At 37.5% G+C, this 14,969-nt stretch overlaps 1 protein-coding gene across 11 annotated transcripts in view; it reads right to left on the bottom strand.

Annotated features, from left to right (window-relative positions):
• Window positions 1-3,494: 3,494 nt before the first annotated feature.
• Window positions 3,495-14,969, bottom strand: part of LOC113442453 (uncharacterized) — a 41,582-nt gene continuing 30,107 nt past the window's right edge. For 5 of the 11 annotated variants that reach the window (XM_087917451.1, XM_087917452.1, XM_087917454.1 and 2 more), the window contains 8 exons: window positions 14,299-14,428; window positions 10,520-10,564; window positions 10,342-10,423; window positions 10,163-10,255; window positions 7,558-7,637; window positions 6,554-6,597; window positions 3,787-3,866; window positions 3,495-3,658 (listed from right to left, as the gene is read on the bottom strand). In XM_087917451.1, coding sequence (XP_087773577.1) covers window positions 3,536-3,658; window positions 3,787-3,866; window positions 6,554-6,597; window positions 7,558-7,637; window positions 10,163-10,255; window positions 10,342-10,423; window positions 10,520-10,564; window positions 14,299-14,428 — 677 coding nt within the window. In that variant the 3' untranslated portion in view covers window positions 3,495-3,535. The remainder of the gene's footprint in view (window positions 3,659-3,786; window positions 3,867-6,553; window positions 6,598-7,557; window positions 7,638-10,162; window positions 10,256-10,341; window positions 10,424-10,519; window positions 10,565-14,298; window positions 14,429-14,969) is intronic. The other 6 variants (XM_087917453.1, XM_087917455.1, XM_087917459.1 and 3 more) reach the window with 3 other exon arrangements.

Genomic DNA, 14,969 nt, shown 5'->3' with positions numbered 1-14,969 from the left:
TTTCTTAGCAACAACCATTCTTTCATCCAAATCAAATAGCGGACCACAAAATACAATTTAAAATCGGGCAATCCCAATTCTCCTCATTCCTTTGCATTTTGGAGAATTTTATATTTAAAATAAGAGTTGGAGGAGACCTTGTAGGTCATCTAATCCAAGCCTAAGCAGGAGACCCTACACCATTTCTGACAAGTGGCAGTCCAATCTCTTCTTGAAAGTCTCAACTGATGGCGCTCCCACAACTTCCAAGGGCAAGCTGTTCCATTGGTTGATTGTTCTCACTGTCAGAAAGTTTCTCCTTATTTCCAGGTTGAATCTCTCCTTGTTCAGTTTCCATCCATTATTCCTTGTCTGGCCTACAGATGCTTTAGAAAATAGCTTGACCCCTTCCTCCCTGTGGCAGCCCCTGAAATATTGGAAGACCTCTATCATGTCTCCCCTGGTCCTTCTCTTTACTAGACTAGCCAAGCCCAGTTCCTACAACCGTTCTTCATATGTTTTAGTCTCCAGTCTCCTAATCATCCTGGTTGCTCTTCTCTGCCCTTTTTCTAGAGTCTCAACATATTTTTTATAATGTGACCAAAACTGGATGCAGTACTCTAGGTGTGGTCTTACTAAGGCTTTATAGAGTGGTATTAGTACCTCACTTGATTTCGATTATATCCCTCTGTTAATGCAATTTAGGATTGCATTAGTTTTTTTAGCTGCTGCTGTACACTGCTGGGTCATATTTAGCCGGTTATCCACTAAGACTCCAAGATCACTCTCACAGTTACTGCTATTAAGTTTCACCCAATCTATATGTGTGTTTTTGGTTTTTCTTGTCTAAGTGTAGGGCTTTACTTTTCTGTACATTGAATTTCATTTTGTTAAATATGGCCCAGTGTTCTAGTCTGTCAAGATCCACCTGGATCTTGAGCCTATCTTCTAGGGTGTTAGCTATTCCCTGCCAGCTTAGTATCATCTGCAAATTTGGTAAGTTCCCCTTCTATTCCCTCATCTAAGTCGTTAATGATATTAAAGAGTACTGGGCCTAAGACAGAACTTTGTGGCACTCTACTTCTTACTTCCCTCCATGTGGACTTAGACCCATAAAGGCTGATTGGTCTGTAGTTTCCTGGGTCTGTTTTTTTTTTCCCTTTTTCGAAGATGGGAACCACATCAGCTCTTTTCCAATCCTCTGGTAGTTAGTTCCCCGGTATTCCAGGATTCAGCCCTTTCATAATTCACAATAAAAACTGAACCTGGGACCCCAAAACAAAATCCAGGGACTTTATACTGTATATTCTTTAGAATAACAGAATAACCTTCCAATGAACTTGCTGGCCAATAAGAGATTCTGTTTACAATACAAATATGTCCCCGATGAATTTTGGATTTTCATTTTTCAATAACATCTACAAGTTTAGTAAACTCCAAAATGCGGATTCTCCTAGCTGCAACATTTGAGCTCTAATTACAAGTTGGCCTGTGAACCATTGGTGACTGGTACAAAATTAAATCAACAAAGACTCAATGGACTTTGATTTACCAGGCAAGCAGGAGGATCAAATACATGATGTACACCACACACAAATAATGTGAATTTTACAAGTTGCATTAATGGTGTAGTGTTGTCATACTCTGCAGGAATCATCTCCGTCAATGACTAAAAGAGGCAAATAGGAAGGAAAGTGCTGGAATCCTTTGAGCTACTGGTCATAGTAGTTTTAGTTACAGGTAGTCCTCGACTTACAATAGTTAACTTAATGATCAAAGTTACAACAGTCCTAGGAAAAGTTATTTATGAACATAGCAGCATCTCCATAGTCACATGATCAGAATTCAGATGCCTGGCAGCTGACCCATATTTATGACGCTTGCAGTGTCCCAGGTTTGCAACCAGTCAAACAAAATCATTAGGGAAGCTGGGTTCACTTAACAACTGTTACTAATTTAACTGCAGTGTTTCACTTAAAATCTGTGGCAAGAAAGATCATAAAAGGAGCAAATTCATTTAACAAATGTCTCACTTAGCAACAGAAATGTTAGGCTCAATATATACCACCCATCTCTTTGATTCTAGACAGCTTAAAGTATAGGTAGTACAACATAAATATAAGTATACAAATATATAATTACATAAACTATATAGTATATCAAGGAGTGCAGCGCAGTGGCTCATGAGGCATTCGAGACCCAGTTGCTGTGTGGCAGCGGGATATGTTCCCATCATTTGGTCCAGTCCTGCTCAACCCACAATGCTAAAGCAGGTGATCGTGAGTAGATAGTGTTCTGACCCAGCCTTGCCAGAAGCAACAGACTCCTTGTCACAAAAAGACCCGCTTTATCTCTTGTGAATTAAGTGAATTAATTAATTTGCATTCACCCACCAAAAAGTCCAGGCAATAGTCCTTCGAAGAATTAACGGCAGCAACCTATCTTACCAGTTCCTTGCGGATAATTGCAAGGCCGTGAGCTCCCAGCTGAAAAACTGTAAGTTCTGGCAGTCTCTGGCATGAAACACAATGAGCAAAATCTTTAGAAAGATGAACTGTTGTCCCCTATGATACACTCTCCTTCTATTTATTCCCCAGTGCAGGAGGGGCCGTTCAGCATCCATGTGTGCTTTGCTTCCCAAGTCAACCCCTTCTCCGTTGTTCCCCACTCCTAGCAGCTCTGTACATACGCACATCTTGCACAGGCTCCAGCTGTTCTTCCTCCCACTTATCTCAGTCTCCAAAGGCAACTGCCTCTCCGGTGGCTGTCTCTCTTTCCTGGTGGCTGGGAAATGTCGGACAACTCTGGTTCTATCTCTGCGGCTAACACAACATTCATCAGAGCCTTCCCCAGACTCCAGAAGTGGCCTAAGTTCCTCCCAACCTTCTCATCATCCTATTCTGCTGGCAGCTGGTAGGCCACAACACATAGAAGGGTACCACTTTAGTAGGAAACTTAACAAGGACATGAAAGGAAACCCCAAATGAGCATTCCTCAGGCAAAGGTGATGTCACCAGTTCATCCTTTCACCATAGGAATGTTTTGGTGCTTCTGACCCAGAAGTATAGTATAGTGTAATTCAAGGAGTATTAGAAACAGCCAAAGTTATAGGAAGACTAAACTGGACAATGGAAATGGAAGAACAGAGGTAGTAATTGTGCCCACTATGATTATGTGCTACCTGGCCATCCACCTCTTTGTCTTGTTGGAACATGACCAGCGTTGGTTTGATATTTAGGATTTTGTAACTATAAAACGCCTGGAGACTGTTTGGTCACATCTATACAGATTCTGGAGTGGACATTGGGGGAAAGAGAGAAGCACAAAGAGACTTTATTTTGTCCTGTGCTTTTTGAAAAGGCATAATTTAATTTAGCTTCCCATAGGAGGGAGAAGTTTGCCAAAAACAAAAAAATTCAACCAAATGAAATCTACAAACTCCATGTTAATCTAGCCTAGCGTATTACAGAAATCTAGAAAAGAAAAAAAGTAATTCAACAATAATACAATATGATGGGGAAATATCACAATTTAATTTAATCATAAATTATTGTCATCAAGATGAACAACTGACTTTAACATCTTCAGCCCAAGCAGGGGGGTGCTGTGCATAACCAGCTCTCTCAGCCAGAGTCTGTACCAGAAATGGATGTTGCAAAACTCGTTGCAAGAAGCGGACCTGAAAAACAAAAGGGAAAAACAAGTGCTGCAGATTTGAAAATGCTTAAACGATGCCTTTGATCTGTTCAAGAGGAAACAGAGTCTCTTGTGTATAAGGACTATATCAAGGCAACTTTGTAAACATACCTCTGAAAAATCATTTATTTCAGCCTTTTGGACAGCTGATTCTGCCATCCAATTTCTAAGTACGTATCTTGGATTAACACCTGCAACCAAAAAGAAAATGAATTGCAGATACAAAACATAAGTGTTTAACTATATATTTGCTACACTAAAATCTACTTCCTTTCCACTGCTAGAATAAAAATACAGATTTCAAAGATCTGAAACTGAATGGAAACAAAAAGATAAAGCTGAATAGCCCTTGTTTACCATAGTACATTTTATGCTGAACCTGTACTAGAACAATTCAAGATGTCGCCAAATACCCCATTTTTTTCTAAACTGGAAACTACTAAAGGTGGCAGCCTTTTTTATTGTTACTTCCCCCAAAATCTGCTTAGGGCATATTATAATTGTACAACACCGTTATATTAGGCAACAATAGAAAACAATAAATTGTGATTCCTGAAATGATAATGCTATATTTATTAAATTTATATCACCCTTTTCACTGATAACATTAATTTATGAACCCCCTCCCCTTAATTAATAAAACTATTTCTTTACAGTTAAGAGTTAACAATAACACTTAGTTTACACTTATTCACTGCATTTTAATCTCTGCGTCAAATAGAAAAAAACAATAGAATCATTCAACTTTACAAACTAAAACCATTCCATTCAATGTAAAAAGTTAATAAACATTTAAGCTTTATTTTTAATGAGATGCACATCCTTATTTTTCTAGCTAATTTTTGTCCTAGGTTTCATTTTAGAAAACCCTCTCATTCTATTAAAAAAGGGGGAAGGGAAAGGAAGAGAAGAGAAAGGAAAGGGTTGGGAAGGGAAGGGAAGGGAAGGGAAGAATGTCTCTGTCTTAAATGAACTTGTCTAAAACAATTCTTAAAATGCACAGCTTGCAAAACACCAGTAGTTTTTAAGTTGTTTTTCTAGACTGAAAGTCTGCTTATCTTCCTTTCTGTACTTCTTCAGAAATTGAGCCTCAGAACAGATACCAGAATTTTGCATAAAAACTGTTCACGAGATATAAATGTGATTTAATCTCAATGTAATTTGAAAGCAATGCAGTGTGTTAAAAATACAGGATTCATACATATTTTATGCTCAGAGAGACTAGAATATATTTTTGAATCAAATGGATAAATTGATTGGTAAATTGGTAATTGGTCTGTGAAAAAATTATACGCCGGTAGCCCACTATTTATTATTTTTCAGTTTCTTTGGGAGTTGGCCTATACCATAGGTATCAAACCTGTGCCATCATGGTGGCGTCACGTGACATATTTGGATTTTTTTCCCCTTTGCTAAACTAAGCATGGGTGTGACCAGTGCGTGATGCATCCAGTCCATGGGCCACGAATTTGACAGCCCTGACCTATAACCTTTGAGAAATGTTCTCTCAAGTTATTACAGATTCCCAAATCTTTCTTTGACCAAATGCTGCATCGTTTGTTTCAGATTTTTGGAAAATAAAAATTACTGTAGTTTGAAGATGATCCAGTCAATGCTACTCATGATACTTGAACCTCTGAGAGGAAAGGCAAGATATAAAAATATTAATCCCAAAAAGTTAGAAAATCACCTCTTTTTATAGCCTTCATGGACACACATGTAGGCTCTCTCACATGTCTTATGGTGAACCTAAATCTCTGTCAATTCCAGCCATTTCAGCTGAACTGGGGGATCAGTGAAAATTCTTACAAAAAGATTTAAGTCCTGGTATCTTGAAAAACATGTCATTTTTCATCCTCATTATGTTGCACTTGCTTCCAGAAGCAGCTTTTAACCATCCTTCCATTGAGTTGTGGCCATGTTTTATTTGAAATCTTGCTGCTTTTGTCCATGACATGATTTCTCCTTACTTGAACAATAATGGCTCAGGCAGAAAAGATACCACACTTCAATTCTGACCTCTGCCACACAGGAGGCCTTCTTTGCCTCTAGAGACATTTCCAACTTTTTTCAAATCTATAGTCCACTGACAAGCATGGAGTTTTCAAGATGATTGGCATCCTCTAGTAACCAGTTTCTGCAACCATGCTTACAAAGCATGCCCTTTTGGGCACATTCTTCTTGCACTCTGCTTCTTCATTGGAGAGGCTAATGGTCAGTCACAACTGCTGCTTCTGCAGTTGTTACTGAGCTGGAATAACTGCCTCTGAGAGTTCAGTCAACGAGAACAAGAACAGGCAGGAAATGCAGCTTGGCTTGATTGGCTTTTATAAACATCTGGCAAATTACAGAAGGTTTGGTATGGCTGGTCTTCTTGACTTTCCTCTGATAACATGGGGCTGAACAGCTGGGACTATGTTCTGTCATTAAAAGTGTGGCAACTTGAATATCAAGCACAAACCTGGGAAGACTACCATTTGGGAATAGGGCACATTTGTTCCACATTGTGCCATGGGTCAATAGCCCTTTTTCAGGGAAAGAAATGGAAGGACAAACAGCCAACTAGACCTTGGAAAGTTTCTAGCATTTGTGTAATAGACAACTGTGTCTGATTTGTTGTTGAATTTGGAATCACAAAATTCAGCATTGAAAACTGCAAATACAGGAAGATCAAGATTAATCTTGTTACAGTGAAACTCCATTGCTTTCCAACCTGTGTGTGTTCTAAATAAAAAGAATGAAAAAATTCATACTTCTCATATTAACAATATACATCATAGCAGATCTATTTTATTGAACAAACAGGTATTTAGAAGCTGAATCTATAAGAAGAGGAATGAACTTTTTGAATGACTGGACAAATGATCACTATACTCACTGCTCATTCTTTTCCTCCTTTCAGAGTCTGAATCACCTACATTCCTATACAGCGTATAAACACAGATGGAAGACATTCAGTTTGAAACTTGTTTTATATAGATTAGGCTGATTTTCAGGCAATGTTTCCTAAGAGCAGATACAGATCTTCAACCATGAGTAAATTATTGTGTATTTTGCAACATATTTGGAGATGTGCAAAATGAAAAATGTAGTTTGTTCCACGCATTGAATGAAGATATGTTTGGCCAGATCATTCTAACTGTCATAACGCAGTCATATTGAACCCCAGATCATTTCGATCAAGGGTCTTCAAACTTGGCAAGTTTAAGACTTGTGGACTTTGACTCCCAGAATTCCTGAGCTAACATGAGTAGAGGAGGAATTCTGGGAGTTGAAGTCCACAAGTCTTAAAGATGTCAAGTTTGAAGATCCCTGATTTAGATGAATAGAGATTTTTACTAAGGTAGAAAAGGAGCCTGAGGATGGAGCTAGCTTGCTGCATGTTGCTTTTTTCTCACCTCCTCCAACTTCTTTAAACGTAATCAACAAATCCATTCCACTAACCTCTAATCCTACTCTTCCTTTTTCTATCTCCTATCCTGGAATTTTTGTTAAAACATTTGTGTAGCCTGAAGACCTGATGACTTCCATTCCCAGAATTACCCAGCCACATATCTTAGAATTGCCAAGGTTGAGAAATACTGCTCTAGGGCCATGCACAGGTTAAACACATAAAATTAAACCTGTATTTTAATCCATACACAGTTGGCTCAATACTGACTAATCTGGGTATGGAATGCTCTGTGCACAGAATGGTTGGCACATTCGTCATTTCTGATCTACTTATTTAAAATTACTTTAAATGTTGCTACGTAACCGTTGAGTAATTGAACTCAGACCGTAATAACTGAAGGAGTTGCATAGAAAATGTCTAGTGAAATTAATGTTCCTCTTCTTTAATATGTAATCATAATTATAGTAAATTAAATCCATTATATTTACCCTTTTAATCTCAAGAGGTACATAGCAATCCATGTTGAAAAGTTCTTGTGTTTAGCTATATCTTGCAAAGCCCAGAATTCCTGTATGAAAATAATTGAACACTTACAATACAAAACACAGGAATTCTTAAACTTGTCAGTGAAGTTTAACATTCCAGAATAGACCTGTATAGGACTGCAGTAAATATTTAGTTCCAGCAACTATTGTTAAATCAATATTTTTTTAAAAAATAGTAGAATCCCTTGATAGACTTGGGATTAAGATAACCAACGTATCTGAAAAGAACTATGTCCCAAGCACACACCACCAGCCAAATATTTCTCTGCACACAAAAGACAGAAATTTGAACAGCCTGGATCAGAGTTAGAATTTTTCTTGAAATTAAAACCCACTTTTCTTAGTTTGTTCCACTGTCAAACAGAATATATAAAACAATACTGATAATGCCAGGCTGCATCCCGATTGTGATGAGCTGATAAAGAAAACAACTTTTGTTAGGGAAATCACTGCAACAGATTGACTTTTCAATTATCAAGAGGATGCCAAATTATTGTTGCAATCAGGTAAAATCTATAGACAATCTTAGGCATCTAGAATAAGAACAGACTAGAGATCCTGGAATATTTTATGCTCATATAAGGAAACTCTAAACTCCTTAGGATTTTTGCACTATTGGGAAGCATTTCCGTTCCTCTAGAAAGGAAACCTATCAGGGTCATAAATGTTTTGCTACCATGGAAACCTAAAAAAAATAGACATTGGAACAAGCAGCTGTTCCAATTCTGCTCTTCTTTCTTCTAAAAACCAAACATTGAAACATTATTTTTTTAAAACTTGGTATCTAGCCAGATTGTGACATAAGATCTGCAATCTTATCAGAAAGCCAATTTGGTCTAATGGTTAAGGTGTTGGCCTAGATCTCAGGAAACGGCCCAAGTCTCCTCACAGGATTGCTGTTGTGGAGAAAATAGGAAGAGAAAGTAGTACTAAGAACATTCACCATGTGTAGGAGATATATGTCTCCCACCTTAATTATTTCTATAAAAGACTAAAAGTGGTGAATGTGTCTTAATACTACTTTCTCCACAACAGCAATACTGTGAGGTAAGAGACATGCTTGGCATTACAAGACAAGATAGAAAGCCCTGCACATGGGTTAGAGAACCAACAAAAGTTATACCATATCATCAAGAAAGTAAAAGAATTGAAATGGGAATGGGCTGGTCACATAGCAAGAAGAACTGATGGCAGATGGACCAAGGCAGCCATACAATGGATCCCACCCTGATAAAAAGTGCCCATGAAAGAGACCTAAAACCAGATGGATAGACAACATCAGCAAATATAGTGTGTGTGTGTGTGTGTGTGTGTGTGTGTGTGTGTGTGTGTGTGTGTGTATCATCACCATCACTATCATTTTAGCCATTTTCAATCTACTGCAGAACAAAGGCTTCTTCAACGTATCCAACTTACATGCTGAGCTTTCTTTTGCCAAATGGGCGTGCAATACTTGTTGATGTCATCGATCCATCTTGTTTTAGGTCTCATTCATGGGCGTTTTTTACCAGGTGGGACCTATTCTAGGACTGCCCTGGTCTACCTGCTATCAATTCTTCTTGCTATGTGACCAGCCTATTTCAATTCTTTTACTCTCGTGATATGGTATACTTTCATTTGTTCTCTAATCCATGTGCAAATCTTTCTATCTTGTTTTCTAATGCAGAGCATGTATCTTTCCATGGCTCTTTGTGCCATGTGTCTTAGCTTTTGTATCGATTGTGAGGTTAGTGTCCATGTTTTATTGGCATACATTGGAGCAGATAACACACTGATCTAAAACTCTTAGGCATGGGGGGGGATGCTCTTGAAAATTATGCACAGTTTGCCAAATGCCAGCCAACCACATTTAATCTGCCCGTCAATTTATTATATCACCTTCCATTGAAATCTGTTGGCCAATGTACATGTAGCAGTCTACTATGCCTAGTTCTTTTCCAGATTTAATGTTTTTCTTTCTTTGGTAAGTTTATTAAACATAACCTAGCTTTTTTCAGGTTTATTTTTAAGCCAAATTGTTCTCTTGGTTTGTGAAACTCTTTTATGTGTCTTTGTAGCTGTTCTGGGTATTGTGAATCAATCTGCAAATCTTAGGTGGTTTAAAAAGGCCTTTTTTAAAAATTGATTTTTATTCCATCTTTCACCCAGTCTAGTTTGTGAAATACTTCTTCAAGGAAAGCTGAGAAAAGGATGGGTGATATTGTATTTCTTTGTCCTTCACCTTGTTCTAGGTTAATTTCCACTTTAAGACCAATAAGGCAAATTGTCTCCATTATTTTTTCATCTACTGATTGCAGTAAGTTGATCTAAGCAGTAACTACATTTTGGTTGAGCAATGCATGAATTATTGTTTGCTGGAATACTGAATCAAACACCTTTTTGTAGCCGATGAAAGCCATGCACAGAGGCAAGGTGTACACAAAGGCAAGGCCTTTCAATGACTTGCTGAACAACTTGGATGTGATCCATTGTGCTTTATCCACTTTCACAAACCATTGTTTTAAAAGAAGAAAACTCATTTTTTTTCTTAACAATGATGTATCAATACCTTAGGAATGTTGAGATCTTTGAGTTTGTCTTCCGAAATCTCACTGAGTTGCCGAAAAGTCATTGTGAAATCTGCCCTTGTATCTTCCATGAGCTAAGAAATAGGACCACATTTTTGTGTCACGCTTTACTGATAACTGAAGGTACAGAATAAATATTTAATCAAAGAAAACAACTCACTTTTAGAAGGAAAGCAATCAAATAGTCATCATCCTCATTCTCTCCTAGCAGACCTAATTTTGTCTTGAATAGTTCTACAAAGCTGAAGAGTAATAAAACAAATGTATTAGCATGGCAAAACTGATGTCACAGAAATATGTGCATTTTTGTTAAAAAAATAGTTCCAATAATTACATACCCTTTATAATATTGTTGAGGGTATTCTTCAAGTATTTGAGAAGCCCTGTTCAGAAAAGGTGCAAATGTTTCAGCAAAAAAAATCCATTTAATAACATTTTCAGATGTTATTGTTCAGATTTTAGACAGGTGCTTTTCCTAAAGGCAGCTGTACTTTCTTTGTTTTTTTCTTAAAGAAGGGGCAAGTGGAAGGATTTATATTCTTTGTAGTCATCTGGCCATTAGCACTCAAATCACTCCTAGTTTCTGCTCTATTATATGTAAATGTGTGCAGGTTTTCTATACACTTCGATGCCTTTCTTAATGTGTACTGCACAGGAAAGCCAGACAGTTTACCTACCAGCAAAACAAAAAGAACAAAAACACATCAAAAAGCTACCCTATCTGGGCTTCATCAAATACAAAAAAAGATCCAGCAGTAACTTCTCCATAGTAGACAAAGAGAACAACAAATAGAGCAATGGTGTCATTCCATATGTTGCAGGAATATCTGAAAAGCTCAGAAGGATTTTCAACCAACATAATATATGTGCACATTTTAAACCCCATGATATATTAAGACAGTAGCTTGTCCACCCCAAGGATAAAGCATTCAAAAACAAACTGACCAATGTCATATGTGTAGTACAGTGTAGTAAGACATGTGCAAATTCTCAAAGCCCTTAGGACCAGAACCATAGTTACTTACAAGTAACTCTTCACACCAGATGTAGTGATGAAGGTTTATTGTCAATGGTGGCTACGGTCAGGCAACTGGTTTGAAATGGGGCATGTAGAAACAATGCTCTCACAAAAACAGCCTTACAGAGTAACAATTCCTCTCCCCCTTTATACACACCCATGCTATTATTGCGTCATTAACCCCCATCTCCTCCCTGTAAATACCTAAGGAGGTTGCTAATGCAAGCTTGGCTAGCATTACTTCAACTCCACTCAGACTTTTGCTAGTACTGAGCTTCATTATCTCAGAAGCCCCTTCCTCTCCTATGACGAGCCCTGAGCAATTAACAGCAATTACAGCCCTAGAGGCATCGTCATTGCAGCCCCAGAGACAACCATCCTGTTGCCCCCCCCATCCTTAAAGTCCCAACAAGGCCATTAACAGCCGCCATTGTAGTGCCCATCCGGGGCATCGCAATGCACCATGTCATCATCATCAGCCTCCGGATCCTTCCCCCACGCAGCCAGCCCCTTGGAAGATGCCACCATGATCAGCAGGATAGCAGCCAGTGCTAGATGAAAGGAGACATCCGGCGCTGTAAAACAAGTGCTCCCAAGGGGTAGGGCTCGTCACAAATCTGTACATTGGAGAAACAAAACAACCACTTCACACAAACACATGGCAAAACATAGGAAAACAAACTGATCAAGACAACATTCAGCAGCCCATCTGCAACCGAAAGACAAAGTCACTCTTAGACAAAGCCACTCTTCTGGAAATAGCAAAGTTCACATGCTGGGCAAAGAAGGGCATTGGTTTGAAAGAGGGTCAAAGAGGCCATCTATATTAAAATTGAACAGCCCTTGCTCAATAGAGGGGGAAGAATATAAGCCACCACCTATCTCTTATTTACAACACAATCCTTTCAGCAGTCCCAAGGAGATTCCACATTCATTTGCACTCTCATTCAGGTGACTCCGAGGATAAAGATTAACCTCCAAGTAGTCTTAATGATTCTTGGAGAGCTAATGGCTGACCCTCAGCGTACTAACATGTAGGTGACTGCATAGAATATAAATTCCTCCAAATTCCTCAGAATATAAATTTGACCTATTCAGTCAAAACTAAAGAAGTTTCTTGGATGAGAAATGAAATGTTTTCAAGAAAAAAACCCAATTGAAATAGCACCTCTGCGACAACCATGACCTGGATGATGGAGAATATCCATAGATATTTAGGTATTAGACATGCTACCCTGGATGATCTAATAAGATGGATAATCCTGCATTTGCAGCCTGCTAACATTTGGCAGCAAATGGCTGATCTTTCTTTAGTCCGATCTGCATTTTTCCCTCAGTAAACATAAAAATAGATGGGTTAAGTTCTGATAGGATTAACACACCTATTTCATGGAGGGATTGGGGGCGGGGGGGTCAAGGAGATAGACAATTCCAGCCATAGCTCTTCCACTGATACTGTGTTGGATGGTTGATATGCTGGTTTGTGTAATTTCTAATCAGTTCAGCAGAAATTCCAAGAGTAGAGAATATTTATAGCTCATTATTCTTGCTATTCTTTAAGGTTTTACCAATAAGATACACAGAGATAAACACAGCTACACATGCCATTTAAAAGATACAACCAAAAGTCAAGAAAGGAAACAATCCATTACATATCATCTCCCCCAGCCAACACTAGACAAGCAGAAAGAGGCACCCCATAAACAATTAAAAAGAAAAAGAAATACCCTCCAATCAATGAACTATTAAGAAAGACACCAAGACTGGCAGGACAAGCTACGATATAAACTGTCAGCAAACTTCACTTTCCCTCAAACCCAGGTTTCCTGGCATGGCAATGAAATGTCTACAAGGGGAAAAACACAAAGAACACTAAGAACTCAACAGGAATTATTGGGATTCCCATGAGAACAGAAGGTAAGTAATCTAAGAAGAACTATAATACAACCAACTCAGAACTGTTTGTAAATCAACCGCAATGATTTTCCTGGATTTCAGCCTAGAGTCTTTTTAACCCATCTGGATCAAAACTCAATAAAGAGTAGGACTTATTGCCTCCCTTTATTAAATTTTAATATACTCTCACAATTAATAAAACTATGGCTGGAATCTTACAAGATTATCAAATCTTGTCACATCTACATCGACAGACTACAGAACTGAAATCTCACAAGATTCTGAGATCTTCAGGAGGATAACAAGAAACCCAAACACAATGGTGTTCATAGCATGAAAAGGTTGCTGATTTCTTTTTGGAAATAACATTCATACTTAATATACCATAAATTTCGGACTTGCAGTAAGCTTTTGGATCCTTATCTCCTCCTCTTATGTACAAGTTTTAATTTTGCAATGTGTGATTTAAGTTCATGGGTATTATACATTGTCCAAGAAACAGTGGTCTAAAAAAACTCCCATTGCTGAATCTGGTGCATGACATTACAAAATGAAAGAAATAGCTAGACTACAGCATTTGAGGCAAAGGTTCTTTCTTGGCTTACTAAACCATAGTTTATGAAATTAGGAATGCATCCAAGCTGAATCACCGCCTAAATTTTTGGCTTATACTAAGATACTGTATCTTCTTCAATATTTTTAAGAGACAAAATAGTTATCAAACATTTGATATTGGTGTAATCATGGTCCATCTCTTTCATCCTCATTGCCTTTTTTGTGGATTCAATTGTATATTGCAAGCTGAACTGATATTACTAAATAATGCATTTTGAACAATTTTATAATAATAATGAAAGTGACTGGTGCTTCAAATGATCTCTTTCCCATTTGTCTCTAAAACTACAGATGATATTCAGAAAAAAAAAGTCTTTCTAGGCATGTTTTTAATTTTTGACCAAACTAAAGCAAAAAGACAAAAATAAAAAACCCAGTTTCCTAGTTGCAAGAGTACAAAATTTTACTTTATAAAATAGTCATTTCCATAAATCTATTGAAAACTTTTATTCTTTTGCAAGCACTTCCATTGTAAAACATAATTTCAATTTTTAAAATATTCTCTTGCAGGAAAATGTCTTCTTTTTGAAATGAATAATCATCTCATCAGCTCTTTTAAATAAGAAGACATTTTAAAGGATTACTTACAGTTGCTTTTGTCTTGGACTAAATAAAGGGTTTAAAGCCTTTAGCAGTTTGTTCAGATTAAACATTCCAACATTTGCCTGATTTCCTATTTTATACCGTCCTTCATCATCAGATGTGTTTGGAACAAAGTCTGAAACAAAACATTATTTTTACTACAGTGGAACATTTGAAATAGCCATCCACGTTCATTCATCTTGATTTAAAAGAAGGAAAATTACACAAGTAGTAAATAACTACAGACACCTCCAAATTTCTAAATGCAAGCGTATTTATTTAGGCTAGATTAGCCCAAGGAAAATAACCCACTAAAATTGCAATGTATCTTTTTACCCCCAAATGCAAACCAAAATCAGTGGTGTAAACTATCTATTTTTTAAATACACAGGTAGTCCTTGACTTATGACCACAATTGAACCCAACATTTCTGTTGCTAAGCAAAATAGTTCATAATTGGGATTTGTATCATTTTATGTACTTTTTACCACAATTAAGTTGTTAAGCGAATCACTGCAATTCTTAAATTATGCAGTAATTCAACAAATCTGGCCTTCCCCATTGACTGCTTGTCTGAAGCCAGTTAAGAAAGTTACAGATGGTGAGTTCAACCTTAGGAGAGTTCAACTGTCATAAATACATGACAATTTCCAAGTGCCCAATTTTTGAGTGCATGA

Source organism: Pseudonaja textilis, chromosome Z (genome assembly GCF_049901715.1).
Source record: "Pseudonaja textilis isolate UNSWEBS1 chromosome Z, rPseTex1.2, whole genome shotgun sequence".
Lineage (NCBI taxonomy): Eukaryota > Metazoa > Chordata > Lepidosauria > Squamata > Elapidae > Pseudonaja > Pseudonaja textilis.
This window is presented reverse-complemented; position numbering and strand designations above follow the sequence as displayed.